This window comes from Marmota monax, unplaced genomic scaffold, assembly GCF_021218885.2.
Source record: "Marmota monax isolate L192 unplaced genomic scaffold, Marmota_monax_Labrador192_F-V1.1 WCK01_AAM20220418_F8-fsc00171, whole genome shotgun sequence".
Classification (NCBI taxonomy): Eukaryota; Metazoa; Chordata; class Mammalia; order Rodentia; family Sciuridae; genus Marmota; species Marmota monax.
In genome coordinates this window covers 1328811-1348682 of record NW_026694658.1, presented here as the reverse complement: position 1 = coordinate 1348682, position 19872 = coordinate 1328811, and the positions used below count along the sequence as shown (strand labels likewise).

Here is a 19872-nt window from a genome sequence, read left to right as displayed (position 1 = left end):
AATAATTTATAGGAAATTAAAAATAAAATCATGATGATACATGGGGGAATACCTTCCATGAAGAGAATGCACAAAGGCCCTGAGGTTCAAGTATGCTTTTGCACATTCAAGAAACAATAACAAGATCAATTGATTGATTTATTAATTGATAGATAGATAGATAGATAGATACTGGGGATTGAACCCAGAGGCACTTAATCACTGAACCACATCTCCAGCCCTTTTTAATATTTTATTTAGAGACAGGGTCTTGATGAGTTGCTTTAGGGCCTCCCTGAGTTGCTGAGGCTAGCTTTGAACTACTGCCTCAGTCTCCTGTGCTGCTAGGATTATAGGCATGTACCACTGTACCTGGCAACAAGACCAATTTATTTGGGATAGATTTAGAAAGGGAATAGTAGGAAAAAAGATCATTGAGGAGTGGAGGGTAGATTATAATGTGAGTTCTTTGAATTTTACCCTGAGTCAGATAGAAAAAAAATTTAGTGAGATAGAAACCCTGTGTTACGAGCAGAGATATAATGTAATATAAGGATTTAAAATAAAAACAAAACAAACCATCACTTTGTATCTTATGTGGAAGGTAGTCTGAACAGTTCAATTTCAGCTTATCCATATAGTTCAGTAATAGAGGAGATATCACCTAATCATTTAGAGTAGTGGAATAGCAGCAGGATGATTAGAAGTTTTTAGATTCTGCATTTTGAAGGTAGATTTGACACATCTTCTCTTGTTTTGATTATGGGTTCAGACAGAAAGTAGAGGAAGCCTAATATAGCGAAAAATTGGAGATGCTGTTAACTGAGATGACTAAGACTATTGGAAAAGGAGGCTTGGATATCAAGAGGGATTTAAGTAAACTCGAGAATCCCATAAGACACTGGTATGGAGTTGTCAACTGTGCTTTTATAAGTAAAAATTTGTTGTTTACAGGAAGAATTTATTGGCTTACAGGTGAGGATGAGCTCATCTAGGATATCTAGATTACCCAAAACAGATCAGAAGAATGACTCCTAAACTCCAGTGCTTAGAAATTCATAAGATAAAGAGGAATCAAAACAGGACCCTAAGAAAATGGCCTGTAGTATCCTGAAAGCCAAGTTACTCTAGCTACTAGGGAGGCTGAGGCAGAAGGATTGCAAATTTAAGGCTAGCGTGGGCAATGTAGTGAGATCCAGTCTCAAAATAAAAAATAGAAAGGGCTGGGGATATAGCTTAATGATAAAGTGCCCCTGGGTTCAATCACCAGTACTTAAAAAAAAAAAGAGAGAGAGAACTTAACTGTGTTAAACATATTGAAATGTCAAATGAGTTGACTTTTGACTGTTGAGAAGTTGTTATTAGATTTGTCAAAATGCAGGTAAGTAATTGGTGTTAGGTCCTATGTAATTGAAAAAAATCACTGGAGTCAAGATAGAAGAAGAAATGTGCTCATAAGAGGAAATTATGTTGGAGAGCATGAAATGTTTTAAAAGTGCAATTGTAGGAGGGAGAACTCTTGTTGTAATAAAAGATCATAAGGTGGAGGGTCATGGGTATATTCAGTGGTAGAATGATTGCTGTGTTGGTTATCCAACATCCATCTCTCTCTCTCTCTCTCTCTCTCTCACATACACACACACACACACGAAGAAAAGAAAAAAGCCTGTTAAGACTTAATTAGCTTTAATTGCATTTCTAGAATTGGACAACCCTTTATTAATATAAATAAAATAGAACAAGTGTTCTGATGGGTTTTATAGACAGAAAAGGGGCTGGAAAAGGCAGATTGGTCAAAATCACTTCCTTTGTAAGGTGAGAATAGGGCAAAGGAACGATAGAAAACTATCTAATTGGTTAACATCAGTGTACTTCAGGTTATCTTTTTGTGAGGAATAAAGCTGAGGGAACTTAATTGTCATTCAGTTGAAGCTGTTGTGGATGTTTGATTATTTTTCTATCCTGGTTTTTTTTGGGGGGAGTGATACTGGGGATTGAACCCAGGAGTGCTTCACCACTGAGCTATATCCCCAGACCTTTTATTTTTTATTTTGAGACAGCGTTTTGCTAAGTTGTTCAAGGCCTCATTAAATTGCTGAGACTGGCCTCAAATTTGCAATCCTCCTCTCTTAACATCCAGAGTCACTGTGAATGGCTTTATGCTGATTCTTTTCAAAGGTCAGATTTGGTTTGGTTTCTTGGCACTTTAGTATGAATGGCTCCATTTTGATTTTTCATCTGTTCTTTTGGGGTCTAGCATAAGAGTTTATTCCAAAACAGTGGCCCCATATAATTTTTTTTTAAGACTGGGTTGGTGTTATTTTTAATGACAAGATTTTTTTAAAGAGATTAAAGAAATGCAAGGTTTTGGAAGGCTCATATATGTAATTATTGGAATTATTACATAACCTATGTTTAGTTAAAACTAACACTGAAGAAGTGGGGTGTAGCTCAATGGTAAAGCACTTGCCTAGCATGTGTGTAGTCCTAGGTTTAACCCCCAGAGCCACAGAAAACAACCCAACACTGATAATGTTATCTGATTCAATTTTTTGATATATTTACCTGGTCTAGTTTCTTAATAGTTTGTCTGATGATTGCATCCAGACTCTTGATGTCCAAAAAAGCATATTTTTCATATCCAGTTTATATTAGAATAAATTTATTTGTACCTTCTACAAATATATATATATATATATATTTTTTTTAATGTGGTGCTGAGGATTGAACCCAGGGTCCTGCGCATGGTAGGCGAGCACTCTACCACTGAGCAACAACCTCAGCCCCTGTTGTGTTGTTTTTTTATTCTTTAAGTTAAAAAACAAAACAAAACAAAAAATCTATGAAGAGAAGCACTATTGCTAAAAGAAGGACCTAGCCTCTAAATTAAGTGTCAGGAGTCTCAGCTTTGTTTTATGCTTTATTATTGGCCTTGACAGATGAAGTTATAAAGGAAATTCCTTTTAGAGTTGTATTGTTTATTTTTTACTGATTTTTTTTTTGGGGGGGGGTGTTGATTTTTTTTTTTTTTTTAGTTGTAGGTGAACATAATACCTTTATTTATTTTTGTGTGGAGCTGAGGATCGAACACAATGCCTCACACATGCTAGGCAAGTGCTCTCTACCACTGAGCCACAACTCCAGTCCCTTGGTTGTTGATTTTTAAAGTGGAAATTTATATCTGATATCATTTTTTGAAATTTTAGGAGTCTGTTGGTTTAATTGTCATTTCTGGTAAATGGCAGAAGAAAAACGGAGAAGACCAAATATATATTTCACAATATCATAACCATTAAGAAAAAAACTGCTACTTATAATTGAAGAATGCTAGTTTATTTAAGACTTATCCCAGTGTCAGAATTTTAGCTACAAAAATATGCATCAGCTTTTAAAATTTATACTGCTAAGCTTCTTTCCAGACAGCTGTGGAGTAATTAAAAATATGGATCTCTCAACATGTTGGCAGTGTCCTCTTGTGTCCCTGCAGCAACTCTGAATGCTGTAGTTTTCCCTTCAGAAAATCAGAACTGTCAGTGTTAACTTGATTGACTGTATTGCACTGACATTAAATGTCCTGAAACTAATAGTCTAAACATATTGCTGTATTTACTTAGGATGCTACTGAACAGTGTTTCTATCATAATTCATTTTTAGGTTATTATTTATTTCTATCCTTTAATATTTGTATTAGGATTAGACCTGCTAGGCTCCTAAATGTCTTTCTCTTTGTATGTCCTTGTGAGTTTTTTCCTTTTTCTCTTAGAAATATCAAGCCTTCACTAAACTTAGGAGCTCTTGTTCAAGCTAAGGGATTGACTTGGCACCTATATGATGCTCCTTTTCAGCCTGTTTGCATTGTTTTTTTCCTCTAGAGATTCAGGAATACAAATATTTGGAAAGGAAGCTAAGAAATGGAGATCAGCTTGCTTCTTTTTGTACTCAGGTTGGCTTGTGAATACTTGCCTTCTGGGATCCTGGTTGTCTACTCCAGGAGAATTCCTGGATAGTTGTTTTTTAATTTGCAAATGAAACTTAAAAGAGTTTAAATTCCATACAGATTTAATTAAAATATGCTAATTAAGACAAATTTCAAAGTGCTAAAGAGGGGGGATAAGGCAAGTGAAAAATTACATTTATTAAACATTGAAAGAAATATAGCCTACTGATTTCAGGATATACCTTAGCAAATAAAATGTGGCTTATTATTGACAATGACTACATCAATGAATTGATGAAATAATTTGCACTTAGCACATAGATTTTTATGCTGGGGCTGTAGCTCAGAGGCAAAGCACTTGCCTAGCATGCGTGAGGCATGGGTTCGATCTTTAGCACCATATAAAAATTAACAAATAAAATAAAGGCATTCTGTCTATCCACAGCTATTTAAAAAAAGAAGAAGAAGAAAAGAATGGACTCACACATGCTAGGCAAGCACTCTACCACTGAGCCACAACCCCAGCCCAAAGTACAGTTATTTTTAAAAACAGTTTGATTTCCAAGAGTAGGCACCTTGTAGCATTATTTATGTAATTCTTCCTTTGTAGATACAGTGTCAACTAATTGCAAAGTTTAGGCTGTGTAGGTTTTAAGTAAGATACCCTAAAATTTGACTGAATTTATCTTTATTGTTTTAATTTTAGGGTGAAAAGGTAAACTATGAAAAGTTTAGAAATTGGCTTCTTCTAAACAAAGATGCTTTTACCTTCTCTCGTTGGCTACTGTCTGGAGGTGTATATGTTACCCTCACTGATGATAGTGATACTCCCACTTTCTACCAAACTCTGGCTGGAGTCACACATTGTAAGTAATGGCGTTTCATTGTTTTCTGTTTATCTCTTACTGTAATTTCCTGGTAATATTAGAATATGCTTTTGAAAAAAAAATTTTTTGTCAGTGCTCTCCCCCACCCATTATATAATAAAATGAAATACTGAAGCATAGTAATCAGCCCTTGACATATTATTATCTTTAAGCTACGTTTGGTTACTTGTGATGCTACAACAAATTACCACAATTCATAAACTAAAACAGGAGACATTTATTCTCTCACAATCTATAGGTGAAAGTCAAGGTATTAACTGGACTGTGTTCCCTTCAAAAGAAGAATCCAGCTGTGCCCTTTCCAGTTTTTGATGACTATAAGCATTCCTTGGCTTGTGGCAGCATCCCTTCATTCTCTCTTTCACATGGCCACCTTGGGGTGTTTCTCTGTCCTTTCCTCTAATCATTGGATTTAGAGTGGTACCTAAATGCAGGATTTCACTTTAAGTTCCTTAACTTATTCCATATGCTAAGTTTCTATTTCTAAGTAAGGTCACATTCTGGAATTGTAGTGGTCGTGAATTTTGGTGAGACTGTTCAGTTCACTACAGAATCCTAATTTTTAATTTCTGTTGTTCTTTCTGGTAGTTTCAAAAGCCTGATTACAGTCTGCTTTTGCTTCTTCCTAGCACTGGAATTCCTTTCCCTTAGCTTCTACCTATTAAATTCCAGTCATCCTGGAAGACTTTACTGATATACCCCCCTTCTGCCAACATTTCTTTTTCATGAAAACTTTTCTTGCCTTCCTGTCAGATATCATCTCTCCTTTCTCTGAATTTTCCTACTTACTTATACCCTTCAATGACTTATCACTTTCTTCCTGTAGTAAAGGGATTTGTAGCATTCTGTCCATTCATATATCATCTCTCCTAAATCATAGGATCCTTTCAGGCAGAGTCATTATTATTATTATTATTATTATTATTATCATCATCATCATCATCATCATCATTATTATTCCCTTCTCCCAGTACCAAGTATAAACAAATATATGTTCACTGAGTAGAGAACTTTGGGAGTCAAGTGATATTTGTATCTATTCCTTTGCATGACTTATAATCTTATTACTAATTACACAGTAATTACTTTCTCCAATTTTTATTCTATAGTTATCAGAAGTTGTGAATGATAACTTCTGGTAATAATAGGCACTGAACTTGATTCAAATAGTTTTCAGTTCCCTTGTCTTTTCATTTTATCTATCTATCTATCTATTTATTTAATTTATTATTGCTGTACCAGGAACTGAGCCCAGGGGCTCTTTACCACTGAGCTACATCCCCAACACTTTTATTTTATTTTTTAAATTTTGAGATAGTTTCTCACTAAGTTGCTTAGGACCTTGCTAAATTGTTGAGGCTGTCTTCAAACTTGGAATCCTCCAATCTCAGGCTTTCCAGTTACTATGTTTACAACATGAGCCACCAAGCCCAGTTAACCTTTGTTTAAGAAACTGATTTACGGGCTGGGGATGTGGCTCAAGCGGTAGCGCGCTCGCCTGGCATGCGTGCGGCCCAGGTTCAATCCTCAGCACCACATACAGCAAAGATGTTGTGTCCGCCGAAAACTAAAAAATAGATATTAAAAATTCTCTCACTCTCTTTAAAAAAAGAAAAAAAGAAACTGATTTACTATTTAAGTTCAGAATTCAAGTTTTTATGGTTTAGTGGATTTAATTTTTTAAATCAGGATGTTTACATTTTTCTATAATTACTTGGCATTTAAATACTAAGATTAAATTTCATTTTAAAAAATTTTGCTAAGTATCAACAGGATTCTTGATAAGTTAATCTTTAAAATCCTTTGTATTAGAGGGGCTGGGTTATAGCTCAGTGGTAGAGCACTTGCCTCACAATGTAAGGCATTGGGTTCAATCCTCAGTACCACATAAAAATAAATAAAATAAATAAAGATATTGTGCCCATCTTTTAAAAAATCTTTTTTTAAAAATCCTTTGTATTAGAGATAGACAAAGTTTGAAATAGGTTAGTTCAGTTTATTACGTTCTTTCTTGTCTTCTCCCTGATCCATGGTATTTTGGATTTTTCTTGTAATAACCTATTCCTGTTCATTTTGCCGTTATTTAAGACACTTGGAAGAGACAGACCAAAACTCTAAATATAATTAATTTTAATCAGCTTTTCACAATTTTAAATGTGTGTATCCCATCCTCTACTATTGTACATGAACAGACCTAGTCAAGCACACAGACTTGTATCCAGCTCTGAGTCCTCTCTTCTGCCTCTGAAGACTGTTGCTAATCTTTGAAATGTCTACATTGTGACTAAATTGCCCACTAGTTCTAGGTTGAACTGTCACTTTTAACACCATTTGTTTGTCCTTGGAAAGCAAAATTCTTTCCTGTTTTATTGCCTTTTATCTTAGTTCCTTCTTTTATTTTAATTTATTTTTTAGTTGTAGTTGGACACAGTACCTTTATTTCACTTATTTATTTTTATGTAGTGCTGAAGATCGAACCCAGGGTTCCACACGTGCAAGGCGAACGCTCTACCGCTGAGCCACAACCCCAGCCCAGTTCCTTCTATTTTTAAAAAATATTTTTTAGGGCTCACTGGTAGAGCGCTCACCTAGCATGTGTGAGGCGCTGGGGTTGATCCTCAGCACCACATAAAAATAAATAAATAAAATAAAGGTATAAAAAAAAATCACATCAATCTTTTAAAAAGAATAGATTTTAGTTGTAGATGGACACAATAACTTTATTTTTTTATTATCTATATTTTTTATGTGGTGCTGAGGATCAAATCCAGTTTATCACACATGCTAGGCAAGTACTCTGTCACTGAGCCACAGCCTCAGCCCTTGGCTCCTTCTTTAAGTTAACTTTTTCCTTATTTTTTAATTAAAACACTTTTTTTCCCTTTGTAGTTGCTATCTGTCTTGCCTTCAGACTTCAGTAAGGATCATGTAACTCTGTTTTTAGTATCCTACCACATTCCTTTCACTGTATTTGGTTAACCCTTTACATGGTCTTCATGTACCTCTTTAAATATCAAGATCTTGATAGGTGCAGTGGTGATCACCTGTAATCTGAGATAACAGGCTGAGACAGGAGGATTGGAAGTGCAAAGCCAGCCTTCACAGTTTAGCAATGCCTTGAGAAACTTAGTGTGACCCTGCCCCAAAATAAAAAATTAAAAGGGCTAGGTCTGTGACTAAGTGGTAGAGCACCCCTGGGTTCAATCCTCAGTACAAAAATAAAAACAACAACAACAACAACAAAAAAAAACACTATCTATTTATCTGTCTTTATATCCAGGGCTTATTCATGTTTGTGCTCCAAGAAAACCCTGTATGTATTCCTTTGTTGTATTCTACACTAGGTTAAAATGACCAACTTTCACTTCTTTCAGGCTTGAAACTTATTATGTCTTATTCACATTCATTATCTATAGTTTTTAGTACCATATCAGGCACATTATGTTATTAAATGTTTACAGAATATTATGTAATTATTATGTTTACAGAATATTATGTAATTGTTATGACTTTCTAAAATTTTAGGGCTGGGGATGTGGCTCAAGCAGTAGCGCGCTTGCCTGGCATGCGTGCGGCCCGGGTTTGATCCTCAGCACCACATACAAACAAAGATGTTGTGTCCGCCGAAAACTAAAAAATAAAAAATATTAAAAGTTCTCTCTGTCTCTCTCTCTGTCAACTGGCTCTTGGTCCTTTAAAAAAAATGTTTTAAAATTTTAGCTGGCAGATAAATGTGTATATTATTTGATGTTTGCCTTTGTACGTTTTTTCACCAAAAATAGTTTACATGGTGGAGGCTTCTAATTTACCACATGCATATAGAACACTTACTACAGGAGGCACTAAACTCCTACTATATCAATCATCTCATTTAATGCTTGTATCATTTCTGAAGTTCATTTTATATATATTCTACAAATGAGGAAGTGAAAGCTCTAAGAAGTTAAAGAAAGTTTCTCAAGCTGTTAGGAGGCAAAATTGGGATGTTTGAACTCCAAAATATACACTTGCTATCATTTTAGGACTTAGAGACAGCTTATTGACATACAGTGGTTTTATTCTTTAATCTTTTATGAGTACCTTGTAGTTGCAGATAAAATTGGTTGTCATGTAGTAGTTGTGGTTGTGGTGAGCCATCTTAAGACTGACTTCAGTTGCCCTTGCAGATTCACTTTTCTGATTGCCTTTTTTCTCCACCAAGGACTTACAAATTATTAGTTTTTCATTTATCTTCAATAATGATTTCATTTGATTCAGACAAGATTATTGAATGATTGCCCATTTAGCAACAGTGAAATAATAGAAGTTTTAATATTATCATTTTATTATTAAGGATTAAAATTTATTAAGGATTGTTTTCCTTAATGTTGACCATATTCTGCTATAGAATTCAACTATGTGTGCTTATAATATCTTTCTTGTAAATATGTTTTCAATAAATTAAAATGGTTTTTGGAATTTTCCCAGAATGTTATCATAAGCGTGAATAAGCCTGCTAACTTAAGTGATTTCTTGGAGTAGTAGAATCTAGATTCTGAAGTAAATAGTGTCATATTTTGGTGAATTTTATGGCAAAGTAATTCATTTTTAATATTCTTCATTTTTTACTCAAGAAATTTACATTTCCCCTGTTTTATCATTTATTTTAATTGAAAATGTATATATTATTATGTTTTCTTCCACATTTTACTTTATAATGTTACAGCCTTCTTTCATTAGAGAAAAAAGCATTTCAGTGATTCTTAGACAATAAACTGCCTAGCAAATCTGTCTCTCTCCTTGATTATCTTATCTATTAGTGATGATGTAAGGCTTGGAGCCATTTTAAGTAGATCTCAGAAGGTCATTGTTTCTAAGAGCAGGTTGTTTCCTCAAAAATATTAAAGAACTGTGTTAACATTAAGAAATCACTTGGCTATTATGCCTGCCTTTTTTGATGAGGATCTCTTTCTGGTGTTAAAGAGCTATTTCTGCAATTGGAACCTTCCTTGAGTTGAGAAAAGAAGTTGTGTTTTTCAAGGAGACTGATAAATATAGTTTCCAGACTTAAAACAAAACAAAACAAAACAATATCAGGCTCCTATGGTATTGCCCATACTGCCAAAATTTAAAACTCTTTCTAGGTATGCGAATATTTGAAGTAGATACTTCAGCTTTAAAAAAATGAAAGTAACGGGCTGGGGTTGTAGCTCAGTGGTAGAACACTTGCCTAACACGTGTAAGGAATTGGGTTCGATCTGCAGCACCACACAAAAATAAATGAATAAAATAAATATACAGTTACAATCTACAACTAAAAAATATTTTTTAAAAAATGAAACTAAAATTAAATTTTTTTAGTTGTAGTTGGATATTTATTTTTACGTGGTGCCTTGCATATGCTAGATGAGCCCTCTACCGCTGAGCCACAACCCCAGCTCCAAAGTAAAATTCTTAAATAGAAGTTTTGGCATATTTTAAAATTGTTTCCCATTCCAAAGTAATTATACCTTTCCAAATGTTATCTCATCAGGAATTTTCAAGGTAGTGTTAGTTATTTGGTTTATAAAAGAAAAACTATATGATATAGTATATATTTCTATGTGAAACATTTTTTATTTTATCAGTGTTTCTGATGGTCTTGTTTCAAATTTTAAAATGAGCCAGGGCACAGTGGCGTATGCCCGAAATCCCAGCAGACAGGAGGATCTCAAGTTCAAAGTCAACCTCAACAATTTAACAAGGCCCTAAGCAAGTCAGTGAGAGCCTGTCTCTCAATAAAATATAAAAAAAGGACTAGAGATGTGGCTCAGTGTTTAAGTGCCCCTGGGTTCAATCCCCAGTACCAAAAAAGTTTTTTTTTTAAATAATTTATTCTATTGATATTTAAAACTGTGAATTAAGTTGGATGTAGTAGTGCATGCCTATAATCCCAACTACTCAGGGGTCTAAGGCAGGAGTAGTGCAAGTTCGAAGCCAGCCTCAGCAATTTAGCAAGGTCCTTAGCAATTTGGTAAGATCCTATCTCAAAAATAAAAGGGCTGGAGATGTAGATCAGTGGTAAAGTGCCCTTGGGTTTTATCCCCCGTCCTGCTAAATAATCAAATTAATAAGTAAAACTATGAACTAGGATTTTGTGTAATTTGAGAAATCATACATTAGGGTAGATTATAGAATAAAAACATTGGAAATCTCCCTAAATAGCCTGGGTGACAGTCAGTTAAATGAAAGTTTGATGATTAGTTATATAAAAACATGTAATTATGTATTCTGTTTTTCAGTTTTCTCAACTATCTACAATTCTCAATGTTTTTCATCCAAAAAAATGTATTACATTATAAAAAAGTAACAAATATTGAAAATGAAAAAGTAAGCTAGTATTAGCAGCAAATTTTAAGCAGACTGGCAAAAATCAAAATTATAGCCTGGTGTAATGGCACATTCCTATAATCCCAGCAGCTGGGGGTAGGGGGGTTGAGGCAGGAGGAACGCAAGTTCAAAGCCAGCCTCAGCAATTTAGCAAGGCCCTAAGCAAGTCAGTGAGACCCTGTCTCTAAAATACTAAAAAGGGTTGGTGATATGGCTCAGTGGTTAAGTGCCTCTGGATTCAATCCCCAATACAAAAAAATAAAATAAAATCAAGATTATAATGGTAATGGTGTTTTAGGATGGTAGCATTAGTTGTGATACTGATTTTTTTATACATTTTCTAGGTATTCAATAATAAAATTACTTTTATAATTAAAGTAAATTCATAAAGCAATTATAAATAAAACAAAGACTTTGGAAGTAGCGTAATTTCTGCAAGGTTGAGACCTTAGTCTGTAGCATAGAGAAAAAGATGTTTGGTTTAGTGGTTGCACTAGGTGTTAATAAATTAACAGGTACTAATTTTCTTGCTCCTCTCCAAGGTTAAAGTGGTAAACTGATACAAATAATTAACAGTACAGAAATCTAATATAGCGTAGGTTGATTTCCATTTTTTTTTTTTTTTTGCTTCTTAAAATATTATCTTTAAATTTTGTCATTTCCTTGTTTATAATTGTTTTTAGTAATTAGTGGGTAATTAGTTCCCTATGAATTCCAAAATATAGGATAACTTTATTATCATTTTTTAAAACATTTATTTTTTTAGTTGTAGGTTGACTCTATACCTTTATTTTGTTTTATTTTTATGTGGTGCTGAGGATTGAACCCAGTGCCTCACACATGCTAGGCAAGCGCTCTACCTCTGAGCCACAATCGCAGCCCCTTTTATCATTTTGGAATAATTCATTTTCATAGATTTTGTGGATCATTAAGAAGATTCTTTGGGGTAATCAAGTTATGAACTTTTCCAGTGTAAAATGGAGTCTAAGTGGGCTCAGTGTACTTGACCTGAGGTACATATTGTCAAGACCTTTTTGTTTTCTGCTATTGCAGATATATATATATATATATATATATATATATATATATATATATATATGAGCTTAACAAATAATTTTTACTTATTCATTAAACATTTATTGATGAAGTGTTAGGATATAACTATGAACAAAACAGACCAAAAACTTCCTCTTGAGGAGCATGTGTTCTAGTTGGGAGAGAGAGCAATCAAACAAATAAGCAAAAAGTAAAATTTATCAGATGTTGATAAGTATTAAGGAGAAATGTAAAGCAGAGAGGAGGGATGAAGGAATAATATGAGTAATTGGAGTGCAGTTTGTATCATTTGAGAATGTGATGTATGAAGAAAGAATAAAGAGTTGTAGTAGTACCAGATACCTTAAGGAAGAGTGTTGAAAAGTTCTGAATCAGTGAAGTAGCATGATTCTGTTTATATTTTTCTTTTGAAAAATTTTTATTAGCAATTAAACCCTTTTCCATGTTTTTTCTGAATTGTCTGGCTTGTATTTGTTAATCTGTTTTGTTTTAAATGCCTTCTGATTGCATGTATGGATGATCTTAACTCCTTAATAGAGAGGAATAACTGATCTTCCTGTTTCTGTTCTTGCTGCCCATCAGACTAAAGTCCTTACGGTAGCTTATATAATCTGACCCTTATAAATCTCTTGACTTCATTCTCTGTTTCTGTTAATTTTCTCTTCCTCACTAACTCTTCTTCAGCCACTCTCATCTTTCTTTTCCTTATATTTGCCAGTCATGCTCTTTCCTTTAGGACTCTATACTTACTCCTTATACCTAAAATGTTTTTACTCCATGATTTATCCCTTTGCCACCCTCAGGTCTTAGCCCTCAAATGTAGCAATTTCACTCAGCACCATCTTCTGTAACTACTCTGTTTAAGGCCATGGTATGTTTCTCTCAAGGCCTTATTTTAGGTTGATGGTATATCTCTTCATTTATTTAGAACTCCTCTCTGCTCCAGTACTGGGATGGAACTAGGGGTGTTCCATCACTGAGGTACATCTCCAACCCTTTTTACTTTTTTTTGAATTGGGGTCTCACTAAGTTGCCTAGTGTGCCCTTGAATTTATGATTCCTCTACCCCAGCTTCCAAGTAATGTGCACCATCATTCTTGGCTATTTATTTAGATTTTAACATTTGTGAAGTTTCCTTATGAAAATCTCACTTATATTGTTTCATTTTGGATATTTATTTATTTATTTGGGGGGTTGCTATTTTTGATATGCTTTTTCACTTTTCTATTTATTATGGTATTGATATTATGTAGGAAAAACTGATTTTTGTATGTTTATTTTGTATACCAGCAGATTTTGAACACAACTGTAATTTGTAAATGGATTCTCTTGAGTTTTTAATATGTATTCTGTATACATGCAAATTACCTTGCTTCTTGTCTTCCAATATTATGCTTTATACTTTTATGTTTTATTACATTAGTGACAGTTTCCAGGATCAGGTTAAGTAATAATTGGAGGGAGGGATGTACTGCTTCATTTGATGAAGTAGAAGAAAGACCTTTACTTCCACTGTGATAACATGAAATAACTACAAAAAACAAATAATCATGCTCTTCTTTAAAGCCATTAAAGATGTGTAGATGCAAGGAAATATTAAAAATCAAAGCCAAACTGAATTCCAGGGGGGTGATCAAAGATGTACAATGCTTTCAGTCTGAGGCCAGATGCTGGCAATAGTCTTTCCGGGGATGAGGAGAAGCCAGCCAACCTTTTTTGAGAAACCTCAGCTTTGAATCTGAAATAAAATCTCAAATGGAAAGATAATTCTCTCCACCCAGTAATTCTCTCATGTGGAAATTTTGTGGAGACTGGAGGCAGGCTGAAAACAAAAAAGAAATCTTATGACAGTAGAAAGGATCAGTGTTGCCCAAGGGTTATTGAGGAGGGAGGGATGAATAGGCAGAAGATAGAAGATTTTTAGAGAAGTGAAATTACTCTCTTTGATATAATGATGAATACATATTATAGGCTTGTCCAAACCTATTGAATGAGTAATACCAATAGTGAACTCTAAAGTCCATAAAGTATGGGACTTTGAGTGAAAAATGTGTGTAGGTTGTAACAAATATACCATTGTTGTATGGGGTATTGGTAATCCAGGAGACTATGTAGGGGTGGGAGTATGTGCATATAACAAGTCTTTTTAAAAAGAGAAAGATCTTAGGATCTTGAAGTTTCGGGCAGGGCCTTACAATTTTGAAGTCTCAGCTCTTCAAAGTCTTTGAGTGTGATGGCTCCATGGTTCTGAAGCCTTGTTGTTTTGTGGTTTCTCACACTCTTGAAGTCTTGAAGTCTCCAATTTCAAAGTCTAATACAGGGATTGCCAACATTTTCTTAAAGAGGCAGATAGTAAATATTTCAGGTTTTGTGGATCATTGGACTCTGTTGCATTTACTCATTTCTCCATTGCAAAACATTAGCAACCAAAAAAAATATGTAAATAAATCGGGTGCTTGTGTTCTAATAAAACGTTATTTTCATAAATAGATGTGCAGCCCTCATGCTATGATAGTAATATTGTAGCTTCAGAAACCAGCGGTTTCAGGAATGTCCTCAATAGAAACTGCACTCACTTTCAAATCATTTAAACCAGAGGTAAACTGATTTTAAAGCTATAACCAAATTCCTGCTAAGATAAATGATGTCATCTCTACAGAAGTACGAGGACATTTCTTGTTTTCTTTATGCAAAACCAATTCTATCTGATGTCATTTTCTTCTTTCTGAAAAAAATGTCCTTTAATATTCTTTTTGGTGTAGTTCTGTTAATGATGAATTCTTAGCATCATTTGTCCAAAAATATCTTTTTGTTGCCTTTATTTTGAAGAATACTTTCATAGATATATATAATTTCAGGCTTTTTTTTTTCTTTCAGAACGCCCCCTTTATGTGATTCCCTTATTATTTTTTAAATTTTTCTTGATGGACCTTTATTTTATTCATTTGTTTATATGCAATGATGAGACTTGAACCCAGTGCTTCATACATGCTAGGCGAGTGCTCTACCACTGAGCCACAACCCCAGCCCCTGATTCCTCCTCCTTTTTTCAACTTTTTTTTTTGGGTTATACATGGACACAATATCTTTATTTTGTTTATTTATTTATGTGATGCTGAGGATCGAACCCAGTGCCTCACATGTGTGAGGCAAGCACTCTGCCACTGAGCCACACCCCCAGCCCTGATTCCCTTATTTTTAAAGAGAAATTAATTCTCCAGTTTTTGTTATGTAATATATTTTCCTCCTATCTTGGTGCCTTTAAGATTTCTCACTGCCCCTCCCTCCTTCTCTTTCTGCTTTGCTGGCAAGCAAGCCCAGGGCCAGTGTGTGCTAGGCAAGTACTCTCCACTGAGGTATATCCCTAGCCCAGTATTTTCTCTTTTTCAGTAATTTGATTGGTGTACTTGGATCTGGGGGATCTTTTTTTACCAAATTGATTTCTTGTTTGATAGTGGGCATTGAATGCAGGAGTACTCTATTACTGAGCTATATCCCCAATCCTTTTTTTTATTTTGAGACAGGGTCTTGCTTCATTGCCCAGGCTGGCCTTGAACTTGCAATACTCCTGCCTCAGCTTCTGAGTCACTGAGATTACAGACATGCTCATCATGTTTTATCAAACTTAGAAGATTTTTCACTATTATTATTTCATGTATTTTCTGAGACCCCAGTTGCACACGTGTTTGATATTGACTTATTAGTCACTAAAGTTCTAACAATTTTTTTTAGCCTTTTTCTCTTTACGCTTCTATTTGAATAGTTTCTATTGACCAGTGTTCAAGTTCACTGATCTCTCCTCTCTAGTTTCTAATCTGCTAGTAAGTTCTCTAGTGAATATTTTAAAATTTTAAAATGTTTTTTCATCTTTAGTGTCTTTTTTCTTCAGTATATCCATGTTTTTTTTAATTCTTGAGATATTTCTAATAGATATTTTGAAGCCCTGTCTTGTCTGTTAATTTCACCATCTGTTATTTCTTGAATTTTTTTCTATTGACTAATTTTTATCCTGAATTTGGGTCACATTTTTCTACTTATTTTCTGTTTTCTTTCAGTGCTAGACATTATAACGTTATGTGGTGTCTCCTAGCCCTCTATGAGCTCTGAGAATTTTTCAGCTTACAATTTCTCAGGATTTGTTCTAGCCCAGCCTCAATGAGTTTCACTCTGTGAATATACAGGATAGTGTTCTGCCAAAATTCAGCAAGACACCTGTGAAGATTTTCTGTGCTGTTTCTTTACATAACTCTTTCCTCACTAGTACTTAAACCCTTCAAGTGCCAGCTATCTCAAACTCCCTGAATATTCTCAACTGAACTATATGAAATCTATTTGTTTTTTCATCCCTTGTTAAAGTCTAGAAAGTGACTACAGATCAAAAGCCAGGGTAGTAGAAACTCTCACTTTATGAGGAATTATAGTCCTGCACTGTTTATTCTTTAATTTCTAGAAATAGTGGTTATATATTTTGTACAGTTTTCTAGTTTATGTCAGGAGAGCAAATCTGGCCATAAAAGAACATTTCCCACATTAACATTTTAATAGGATCACGTTCACTGCCATGATTAGTTGACAATTAATATCTTAAACATGTTTTCTAAATTTTACTTTTAATTCTTTGGAAGGGAAAAAACACATAAGTTGTAACCCTGGTTGAGCTGATCTGGATTTTTAACATGTCTTTTGATGAGTGAAGGGAGATAGATATTCATGTTCATGCTTTCATGATTTTGTGAAACCTCCTCCACCTCCTGTCATTTACTGACTTTGTTACTTTTGCTATCATATACTATATATATATTTTTTTTTCCCTTTGTTCAACAAGTATTGAATATATAAGTCAGTCAGCGTATTGACAAGATGAATAGACATGGGTCCTCCTGTTATGATGTTTATAGTTTTACAGGAGAAAAGATAAACATTGAAACTTTAAATCTAAGGTACAGGTTGAAAATTAATGAAAATGAAAACAGATTAAAAAGTGTGAGACATCCAAAAAAAAAAAAAAAGACTTAGTCGTATAATATTTTACATGTTGTGTTGGATTTAAGCAGCATACTGAATGGGGAACTTATTATTATGATGATTTAATTTTCCTAAGACTTTAGTTGCTTGATTTTGTTTTGTTGTGGTACTGGAATTGAACCCAAGGTCTTGCACATGCACGTCAAATGCTCTACCACTGAGTTATATCTGCAGTCCTCCTGTCATTTTAGATATAATAAATTTTATTGTTTTCTTTTAATCATAATTATTTTTAGTAATTGGGAAATTAAAAGGTATATAACCAGGATGAGCAAATTGCCAAGAAGAGCATTCTGATCTTTTATAATGTTGTTCAATTTGATTCAGTGGAAGAATCAGACATCATTGATCTTGAGAAACGCTATTGGTTGCTGAAGGCTCAATCACGGACTGGACGATTTGATTTAGAAACCTTTGGCCCATTGGTTTCTCCACCTATTCGTCCATCTCTAAGTGAAGGTAGGAATTATTCCATATTATACAGATGTTCATTGGTAAATAAATATTCCTGAACCCATTTCTTATTTCTAACTCTAAAATGTTATATTCTTGTAGGTTGTCAAGTTTCTTGGAGATAGTATAGTCTAGTAGTTTTGAGCTTCATTTTCTGTTTTGCCTTACATAATCAACTTAGCTGTCTATACCTGAATGTCCTCAAACATAAAGTGAGTTTGACCAAGTCAGTGGTTATGAAATTGTCTTCTAGTAAGGGATGGTGGTGGCCACTGAATAGGTGCCACCTATTCCTCTAAGGTGCTTCCACTTTTTTTCTTTCAGATAAACTTTCACTGCTGAATCCCCAAACTCCCCCAGCTCCAGGGGAAAAAGAAAAACTACTAGACTAGGGCTAGGATGCAGCTCAGTGGTAGAGTGCTTCTTTAGCATATGCAAGGCCCTAGGTTCAGTCCCCTGTACCATCAAAAAGAAGAAGGAAACTACAAAACTAGACCATCTCAGGTTCAGTGTAGCTCTAAATTATTGCTATGACTTAAAAAAAGAAAAAAAGAATACATGTGAATGACATCATAAAAATCATCATTGGAATCTGAGTACTTGGGTTCTGCTTCTGGTTTGAAGTTTTTTTTGGTTTTTTGTTTTCTTTTGGTTGTTTTTGGTTTTTTGTTTGTTTTTGCAGTGTTGGGTATCAAACAAACCCCAGGGCTGTGCACATGCTAGGCAAGTACTCTACCACTGAGCTATACCCCTAACCTGGTTTGGAAGATTTTAAAGTTAGTACTTTTGGTAAATCACTTAACTCCTGCTGCATTTCAGTTTTCTTATCTTCATATGGACGATATTGGATTAGTTTCTTGAAATATATGATCTATATTTTTCAGATATCTCAGATACATTATTTTTCAGATATCTCAGATACATCAGAAGTACTCATTAGGGGAGCCAGAGCAGATAATGCCCTAGGTTTCCAGCTACTTCAGCAGTCAGTTGTATTTTTACCTTTTTAGAATTATAGATTGATATATCATTTCATTTGAACACAAAATCATTCCATTTATATTTTTACAAAAAAATTAAAAGCATAAGATTCAACTTTATAAGTTCCTTTTCATTTCTGAAGTTTAAAACATCCATGTGTGAAAGATTGGTACAAAGAAGTTGATGTGTAGAGAATTTGTTTCTTGTAGTATGGTGTAAATCCCTTTGTTTCATAAAAGAGCTTTATGGGAGTTTATTGAAGATATGATGGTGTGTCTTTAAATATTTGCTTACTGAACAGTTAAACTTTTCTAAATATAATTGTTATAATTTCTGCCTTGTGTTAGTTCTTAATTTTTATTTGCCAACTTTAAAAAATGTAGACATTTTTAAGTTTTTAGAAGAATTGATAAGAAAAAGATACAGAAAGACCTAACCAAATAATAAAAGACTATAATATGTTTTCTGCTAGGATCATAAGTTTCAGTTATAATTATACCAAGAGAAAAAGATATACTTTTTTCTTTTTTTTTAAATTTCAGTCCATGGGAAAGTCATTCCTCCTTTTACAAACATGCCAGTGTTAACATTAGAAAGTTTGTTGGCTGGGATTTATAGTGTCTTTTTCTGTTTTCTAGGTTTGTTTAATGCTTTTGATGAAAATCGTGACAATCACATAGATTTTAAAGAGATATCCTGTGGGTTATCAGCCTGTTGCAGGGGGCCCCTAGCTGAAAGACAAAAATGTAAGTATGATAAACAGTATGAGAAAAATTGCAAACTATGTAGAGAGAAAATCAGCTTTCTTCTGTGTAAGATTATCCATGGATTAAGGCTTGAGTTTCCATTGACTCTCAAATTTGTCTAATATTAATCTCATTCTGGAGTTTTACTAAGGTCAGTCTAAAGAAGCAATTGTCTGTTTTACTAATGAGTAGTTAGGGATGTTTGCTATTAATAATGGGTTCATTTTCCTGAAGCATTTGTAATTCACGATAAATGACAGTTTATGCATTTAAGAAATATTTTTTGTTAGTTTATATTGAGAATTGTGTGTCTTGCATAATTTGAAGAGTAATTCATTTTCTGTCACATGCATACATTAATATTTTATTTGAAAAATGAAATTTATGATCAGAATATAATTTTATTAAGTATTAAAATGGCCTTTTAAACACCTAAAATGTTGTAGCATAATTTATAAGC

At 33.9% G+C, this 19872-nt stretch overlaps 1 protein-coding gene across 1 annotated transcript in view; it reads left to right on the top strand.

The window, feature by feature from the left end:
- Positions 1–19872, top strand: part of Usp32 (ubiquitin specific peptidase 32) — a 175677-nt gene that overhangs the window by 80463 nt on the left and 75342 nt on the right. The window contains exons 5-7 of the mRNA XM_046423218.2: positions 4623–4782; positions 17560–17691; positions 19305–19412. Coding sequence (XP_046279174.1) covers positions 4623–4782; positions 17560–17691; positions 19305–19412 — 400 coding nt within the window. The remainder of the gene's footprint in view (positions 1–4622; positions 4783–17559; positions 17692–19304; positions 19413–19872) is intronic.